Source organism: Drosophila persimilis, unplaced genomic scaffold, assembly GCF_003286085.1.
Source record: "Drosophila persimilis strain 14011-0111.01,24,50 unplaced genomic scaffold, DperRS2 tig00000000-arrow-pilon, whole genome shotgun sequence".
In the NCBI taxonomy this organism is placed as follows: Eukaryota; Metazoa; Arthropoda; class Insecta; order Diptera; family Drosophilidae; genus Drosophila; species Drosophila persimilis.
In genome coordinates, this window is record NW_020825288.1 from 9,971,314 (window position 1) to 9,980,516 (window position 9,203).

Genomic DNA, 9,203 nt, shown 5'->3' on the forward strand with positions numbered 1-9,203 from the left:
ACAACAACAACAACAACAACAAATGACTACACTTCGCTCAACATTAACGAACCGAACTCAATGGACTGCTGAACAAGCACCAGCCGGATATACTAATCATCACTGAACATCGTCTATTGGATCGACACCAAGTATATTTCGACCATTAGACACTCATACGACAAACACAATGGGCATCAGATACCAAAAATCGAAACCGAAACGAATCGGGTATACGTGGCGGCTCAGTTGGCATCTGTGTGCGCAAGAATGTCAACTGCTCGACCATAAAACCACTTGCCCCGTTACGTTTCCTAGAAGCATTAATTCTGAAAATAAATACAAAGAAAACAATGTCAATGTCAACAACAGCAACAGCAGCAATACAACCAACAACAACAACAACCACCATTATCATAGTCGGCCTCTATTTGAGACCCAAAGATCCGCTCCTGGCCAGCGATCTAAACACGATAATGGATGCAATAAACAAATATGCCAACGATGCACCAATCATCATCGGCGGCGATCTTAATGCCAAATATCCAAGCTCGAATCGGCCAATATTTAGCCCAAAGCACATCAACAAAAACGGCCGGACATTGTTTGATTGGCTGCAGAAGCAAACCAATCTGATATTGTACCCGAGTAGAGAGCCAACAAGACGTAACACTATCAACAACAACAACAACAACGCCATCGATGCATCAATAGATGTTTTCACGACGGCACCAGCAACTTTCTACTGCGACGATGTAATATGCATGTTTTGATATATTTGGCGATAATATTCAATCATTGTTTCAACATCGGATACTATCCGGCAGTGTGGAAGATTAGCAAGATCAAACCGATACCCAAGACGAACATAAAACGGGAAAAATTGCTTGCCTATCGGCCCATCTCGGTGCTGTCGGCGGTTAGTAATTTGTTTAAAAGATGCTGCTCAGACAGATCAAAGATCATGGGATGAGCCAGCGGATACTGAAAGTATATCAATTTGGTTTCCGTGATAACTACTCGACCAGCCATGCGCTGGCAGTGACCAATAACATCATAACGGATAATCTAAATAGAAAAAGACCAACAATTGCATGTGCGTTGTATCTAGAAAAGGCATTCGACACGGTATGGATCAACGGGCTACTGTACAAGATGATCCAGAAGTATCGTTTTAGCCACCATATCACACGCATCATCCGATCATATTTGCATAATCGCCAATTTGACATTCATAGCCCGCAGAGTAGTGGCAATGTGTCGGTGAGACGGAATATAACGGCCGGTGTACCGCAGGGATCACTGCTTGCACCGATACTATTCAACCTGTATCTGGCCGATTTTCCCGACTATCGGCCGCCGGTGAGGAATGCACTGAACCAAATCAAAATTCAGCCACTCATATATTCAGATGACATACTATTGCTGGCATCGGGCATGCGTCAGGTGTCTGCAAACGTACAGCTCAACTTGTATATTGATCAATTGTGTTACTATTTCCGCAAATGGCGATTGAAAATTAACGAACCAAAATGTGAATGCTATATGATCAGGGGCCCAACCAAAGCGGGCCTATTCAGAAATGCACGAAACTTCAGGCCATCGATTGTGATCAATGACAGTGTGCAGATTCAAATCAAAAACGATCTCAGATATCTGGGTGTCGTTTTCGATCATAAATTCAATTTTCACAAACATCTCGATCTAATGCTGAGCAAAGCCAAACGACAAATGGCGATAGTAAGCAGATATTTTGGTCTAATCAGCAATAGCAGAGCACCGGCACCAGCGGCGGCAAACAACAACAATAATAATAATAATAATGAAAAAATCACCAAAATACGATCACTCATATATAGAAAACTGATTCAGCCATTATTGTTGTATGGCCATGTGGCCTGGTTTAATATCACATCGACGCAAATGGAACGTTTACGCATCTTCGAACGCGAGATATTACGCAAAGCGTGCCGGCCTATGACCGGCTACCGTGAAACATCAACATGAAGATCACGGAACGATTCGTTGATAAAAATCTAAACGATCAGCTTGATCTCAAGGATAATCGGTTGATTTACGAAAGCACTGTGCAGAGCACAATACTGCCATCGGCCGAACGGCAATATCTGACAATCAAAAATTTGGACATGCTAAAACAGCAACACATTCTCTATGACAAGGACGATAATTTGATATTCTATCATAGAAAACTAAATAGTCTTAATCCGAATAGCCTAAGATACAATACTAGTCAATGACAAAAACACACACAATGTTTGTACCAAAAACTCATGTTATATATATATATATATATATATATATATAAGATTTACTCATCCACATTACCCCCCACCTCAAAAATTGTTTTTCTGTTCTTTTCCCCCGTTGTTGTTTCATCACCACCATCATTAGTTTGTAAGTTCATATCACACACGCACGCCTGCCCAACTATGCTGAGCATCAATCATTAATATTCATAAAATAATTCCCCTATAATATAAACTATCGTTGTTCAATACAATTGTATCACAACTCTCTAATCATCATAAGATTCCATTTGTTACAACCAAGGCAAATCATGTAACCATACCACCAATTTGTAAACACTTCGGCCTGGATAAGATTCTCAAAAGAGATCGCAAGGCGCAAACACACACAAATACACACAAAAACTCTAATGTTAAATAGCTATATGGATTTAATATGTCAACCCATACTGAGTCTATATATATGATTTGGAATATCCCTACACTAATGTATATGTATATATTCCATTTCACACGCACATGTATATGTATGTATGTATGTATATCATCATTCTCTGACAAATAAAACAACCATTATTGAAAACGAAAACGTTGAACAACATTCGTGTCTGAACAGTGAAAAAGAAAAGGAATCTATTAACATGGCTGGTCGTGGTAAAGGTGGCAAAGTGAAGGGAAAGGCAAAGTCTCGGTCGAACCGTGCTGGTCTTCAGTTCCCTGTTGGTCGTATTCATCGTCTACTTCGCAAGGGCAACTATGCCGAGCGTGTCGTCGGTGCCGGCGCTCCCGTTTATCTGGCTGCCGTGATGGAATACTTGGCCGCTGAAGTTCTCGAGTTGGCTGGCAATGCTGCCCGTGATAACAAGAAGACGAGAATTATCCCTCGCCATCTGCAGCTGGCCATCCGAGTTGAACAAACTGCTCTCGGGCGTCACCATTGCTCAGGGTGGTGTGTTGCCCAACATCCAGGCCGTTCTGCTGCCCAAGAAGACCGAGAAGAAGGCATAAATGTTCCAATAGCAAAAACAATTTACATTCTTGTACAATATATAAACCAAAACGTCCTTTTCAGGACGACCAAACTATGACAAAAGAATTAAGAGAATTTTCATAATTTATTATCATTCATTATTATCAGTTGAAATAAAATGCACATATTTGTGTTTTTTTGGTACAGGGCCTAAAAGAAAGTACAGTTGCGTCCGACTCATCTGAACAACGGATGAAATTCAATGTTTGCTTGCCAGGAAAGAACCCAAATTTTACCTACCTACCCAAGTTTATCTACGAGAATACTTTCGATCAAAAAGTTCCCATCTTGGAAAGATGGCTGAACTTTTAGACTGAAAGAAAGAAAAACACTATATGCAGCGCACATACATATGTATGTACATAGTAGATGGGAATTGCGTATTGCAATCAATGACTCGACAATCAATTCATTTTTTCATTCATTATTCTGCTTTTACTTCACTATTATCAAGTACGATTCATGATTTTGAAAATATGTCTCTCTTCTAGATTATTTTGTGGTCCTGAAAAGGACCGATTGTTTAATTTATGGTTACTTTTGAACTGCAGACTATACAGATTTTCTTAACCGCCGAAACCGTACAGCGTGCGGCCTTGTCTCTTCAGAGCATACACAACATCCATGGCTGTGACTGTCTTCCTCTTGGCATGTTCGGTGTAGGTGACGGCAACACGGATAACGTTTTCCAAAAACACTTTCAGCACTCCACGAGTTTCCTCGTAGATGAGTCCCGAGATACGTTTTACACCGCCACGACGAGCTAAACGGCTGATAGCGGGCTTCGTGATACCCTGGATGTTATCACGAAGAACCTTGCGATGACGCTTAGCGCCTCTCTTTCCCAAGCCTTTGCCACCTTTACCACGACCAGTCATTTTCTTTCACTATGTTGTTTCACTTTACGACACGAAGAACGAATGCCATCCACATTTTGTATCGCTTGTATTTATACAAAACACCATCAAAACACGAGTGAGTCCGAATGATATGTGCATCTCGCTCGTGAAATGAAATAGCATGCTTCGGCAAATCTCTCGTTTCAACCCTCCACCAGAATAATGCTATATAAGTAAGTTGCGGGATGCGCGATCGATTATTACAAATTCAGACTTTGAAAGTGAATAGTGAAAATGGCTCGTACCAAGTGTGAACAGTGATAAAGAAAACAGTGCCTGGTCGTGGTAAAGGTGGCCAAGTGAAGTAAAGTGAAGTGAAGGACTAAAAGGACTAAGTGAATTGACGTGATCAAAGTGTAACAAGTCAGAAAATCGCATATATTGCACCTCTAAAATCTGAACCTTTTAAAAATAGTGAGCAGACATTGTGCAACTAAAACCAATATACTGCTAGAAGCAGAGTGCGTCTACATATGTGATAAGCCGGAGAAAAGAGGCTGCACAGTGAAAAAAACAAACAAAATGGCAGCACATTCGGCAACCAGTGACAATGTTAGGCTCGTTGACGAGGCAATGGAAGCCGATAATGATAACGTGAAAAGGTCCAGAGCTGAATTATCAACCTCTGACAGTGATTGCGAAAGTGATCTAATAAGTGATTGCGAAACGGAACAAGATACCGTTATAATGGACCGCGATGAGATGGATTCTATCATGGAAGAACTCAATTTTCTACGTGCTGAGCATATTAAATACAAAAAATACATCGAAGCCGTAAACGCGACGCCAAAAACAACACCAAAACCCAAAAAAACGAAACCTGAGGATGTGAAGGAAAGTGAAGGTGCACCGACTACACCCAAAAAATCAAAAAAAGCTAGTGCAAGCAAACCAATTCCCAACACAAAACCCCAACAAACCATACCGGAGGATGTGCAAAATAAGGAATTTCCTAAACTGCCCACAACCAAATCACCAGCTAAGCCAATAAGTATACCGAAAAAGACCGTGATACCCACCAAAAATGGCAATAACGAAAAAGGTCTACCGGTCATAGTAACGTACCAGCAAAACGCCAAAGCCCTAACAACACTCCTGAAGGAATCATCAAAGAAATTCACTCTCAACATCCTAAACAAAAACGTGATACATGTAAAGGTCTTCACATTGAGTCTTCACGACATGAGTACATCAAAAAAATGACCGAAAGGCGAAACCACACCCAAAAAAAAACAAACAAGTCCATCGCCACTGCAGCTGCAACTGTCCAGCTACAAAGCCGAATTGAAAAGGGACGAAGCTACGCCTCAGCAGCCAAAAGCAAGCCGATACCTACACAAGTGAAGGAAATCACGAGAGCACGCCAAGAAAAGAAACAGGCAAACACCGCAGAAGAAAACGCCGGTTTTTCATTTGAACAACTGAACGGGGACTCTGTGGAGGCATTTGGAAAAGATTTGCTTACCTGCTTCGACATCATGCAATCCCTAATTAAGAAATACCCAAACTCCAGCTCGGATAAAAAGGGAAAACAGCAATTGATTCTGGACTTCCTGATCCAAATCGCGCTCAACTAAATGCCAGTAAAAATCATGTTCCAAAACGTCAATGGCATCGTTCAACGGCGTAGGCGAAATGAACTTAACGAGCATCTAAACAAACACAGGCCAGATCTGATGCTACTCGCTGAGCACAACCTGAGAAGTACGCACTCAGCCGGATTAACCAACTACCAATTCGTGAGGCAACATGTAGCAAGCTTAGAAACCACGCAGAACAGCACAAGAAGCCCTGGAACAGCAGTAGCCATCTGCGTGAGAAATGGACTCAATTACGAACGAGTGAAAATCGACCAAATGCAATACATCGAGGCTGTGGCAGTGCAGATTTTCTATACAAACAGACGCAATTTAAGAACTGGATTAATTGCAATCTCACTCTACCTACGCCCCCAGCATCCTTTACTAAGCTCAGACTTGGACATTCTAATGCACTCGCTAGCTCAAATAGAGGATCATGAGCAATTCGTAATCGGATGTGCGAAACACCCAGCCTGGAATAGGCCCACGTACCGTCCAGAACACATCAACACGTCAGGAATTAGCTTAGAGCGGTGGCTGGCAGACCAACCATTCCTAATTCTCCACCCAACCCAAGAACCCACACGTCCCAATCAGACAGGAGACTCCTCAATAGATTTTTTCCTAACATCATCCTCAACCCCAATAGACTACTCAACATTTACCTACGGCTGCAAAATCATCAAAGACTTCCCATCAGACCACTTTGGAATAACCATAAACATAAATCTAGGACGGAACCGACTAAACTACAACCCACCAAAATCGATACACAATTTTCATAAAATAGACCCGATCCACTGGAACACAATAATTCTACAGAACCTAAGACACATCCCAAACACCCAAAACTTAAACACAGCTGACATAGATAACCACGTACATACTCTAACAAATGCAATAGCCAAAGCCCTTGACTCTGATGAGGCAATCCCAAAAATAACCATAAACCCGACTAACCCAAACAATCCGTTCACCCGACTTAGCACCCACTGCCTAAACCTAATCAAAAAAAAACGAAAACTTAGACGCATGCTTTTCCGCCGCCTATCCACCCTTACACCCAACCAACGCAACCAAATCAAAGACACTATAAAAGAATTGGACATACAAATAAACTGTCACATAGAAATCGCAGAACTGAAAACAATAGACCAAAAACTACGCAAAATTAACCCAAGTAAAATTAGCCAGAAATCACTCCAAACACTCAATCCAAACACCCCACCAAAAGAACAACTAGCTCATGACCTACATTTGACCAACGAGGAAACAGCTCTAATAGACATAGACCTAAACCTTAGCTCCTCCCAAAATATAACTTCCACTTTTCACAAAATTAATGCCCTGGCGTGGTCCTTTGAAAGAGTCCATAGCCAAAATGAAAACATCACCGACTCAGACCCTGTCCTCAGGGCACACACAATCGCCATCAATGAAACAATAGCCCAAACCACATTCACAACACTAAACTCATACAAAACTACATTCAATATTTCCAGAACAGCAGATGGTAACTGGCCCGAGTCCCATGAATGCGGATTCACAAACGCCGAAGAGCTCTTTGAAATACTGAAAATAAAAAACTCAAAGAAGACCATGGGACCGGACGGCACCAGCAACTTTCTGATGAAACACTGCAATATGCCAATGCTAAAACATTTAGCAACACTATTCAACCACTGCCTAAACTTAGGATACTTTCCTTCCGAATGGAAGAACAGCAGAATCATCGCCATTCACAAACCCGGATTAAATCCGCACAGCCTCCGAGCCTACAGGCCTATTGCTCTACTATCTGCAATAAGTCTGCTGCTGGAGAAAATAATAATGCGACAAATACAGAAGCACATGGACTCACATAGCACGTTGAAAGATACTCAGTATGGCTTCAGAGCGAAATCATCAACCAACCATGCGTTCATCGCAGCAAATGATTTCATCTTTGAGAATTTATCCCACAAACGTGCTACAATAGCCTGTGCTCTGGACTTTGAGAAGGCTTTTGACACAGTCTGGACCAGCGGACTCATTTACAAGATGACCCAATTAAACTTCACCCCAGACATAACAAAAATAGTCCATAATTATTTAACAAGCTGCTCATTTCAAGTTAGCAGCCCAGAAGACTCGGATCTGTCCCTTATAAGGTCGATCCCAGCAGGGGTTCCACAAGGTTCACTGCTGGCACCCATCCTCTACAACATCTACCTGGCAGACATGCCCGATTACCAAGTCCCTACCGGCTCAACCACACAAATTAAAGCACTAATCTACGCCGATGATATCCTGCTACTGGCATCTTCCGGTTCAATGGCCATCGCTGAAAGAGAGCTAAACGGGTACCTGAACATACTGTGCCACTACTTCACCAAATGGCATCTCAAACTCAACGCAAGCAAATGCACCAGCTCAATCCTTAAGGGCCCACGATTGGGCTACCTGTACAGGAATGCGAGGAGATTCCAGCCCAGTCTGTTCATCTACGATAGACTGGCAATCAAATACGAAAAGCAGTTCAAGTACCTCGGTGTTGTCTACGACGAAAAACTGAACTTCAAGATACACACAGCAAATGCCCGAAGGAAAGCATGTGCAATGATCCACAAGATCCAACACATATACAAGCCAATATCCTCCAATCAAGGGAACATCAGTCACATCACCAGAATCTGCGCTCTAGCCTACAAAAAACTAATACAACCAGTTCTTATGTACGGCTATGTAGCGTGGATGAACATAAAGACTATCGAGATGGAAGAGCTGCGCCAGTTCGAAAGAAAAATACTTCGCAAGTCAATCGGCACTCAAAGCAGAGATGCACTGACGGGCCACTACATATCGAACAAGCGACTCTATACATTAACAAAAACAACAAGGATAGACAGACTCATGTTCCAAATACTGGAGAAGCTGGTCGAAAGAGACAATACGATACAAACGGAAATACCCGCAAACTACCCCACTGAGTTCCTTACCGCCCATCATTTAACCCATCTAATGGAAATGGGCATTATCTATGACGAAGACGACAACCTCATCTTCCACCACAGAAGACATCGATCTCTAAGTCACGCCGACGGTCTGGTATTCAATACCAGTCAATAAGCCACTCCCCGACCAACTGTAAATACTCCCCTCCACTCCACCCACCTTTACCCAGTAAAATAAGAATAGAATAAGCTTAGCACGTAAATTAGCCCATAAGACCTAAACCAAACCAAATCAAAAGTAAACTTTATCCAGGTTTTTAACTTAACCATTTTTTCCCTGGAAAACACCAAACCACTAGATATTAACTATAACATAACCTAAACTAAAGATAAGATCTCTAATATAATAGTAACCAAAAGACTAGCACCCTGATAAGCTTAAAGCGCAGAGTAAAATTACACACATAAGATAAAGTAAGCTTGAACTTGTCACTCATGTAACACTATATACCTAA

The 9,203-nt window shown here is 41.9% G+C and overlaps 1 protein-coding gene and 1 pseudogene across 1 annotated transcript; one reads left to right on the top strand and one right to left on the bottom strand.

Annotated features, from left to right (window-relative positions):
- Positions 1–2,881: 2,881 nt before the first annotated feature.
- Positions 2,882–3,292, top strand: LOC6603836 (annotated as a pseudogene).
- Positions 3,293–3,779: 487 nt separating this feature from the next.
- Positions 3,780–4,184, bottom strand: LOC6603834 (histone H4). The gene has a single exon (XM_002028759.2). The coding sequence runs from the start codon at positions 4,152–4,154 to the stop codon at positions 3,843–3,845; it is 312 nt and encodes a 103-aa protein (XP_002028795.1). The 5' UTR covers positions 4,155–4,184; the 3' UTR covers positions 3,780–3,842.
- Between the last annotated feature and the right edge of the window lie 5,019 nt (positions 4,185–9,203).

Coding starts and splice junctions, on each gene's coding strand:
- LOC6603834 (XM_002028759.2), bottom strand. CDS start 4,154: ATGACTGGTCGTGGTAAAGGTGGCAAAGGCTTGGGAAAGAGAGGCGCT.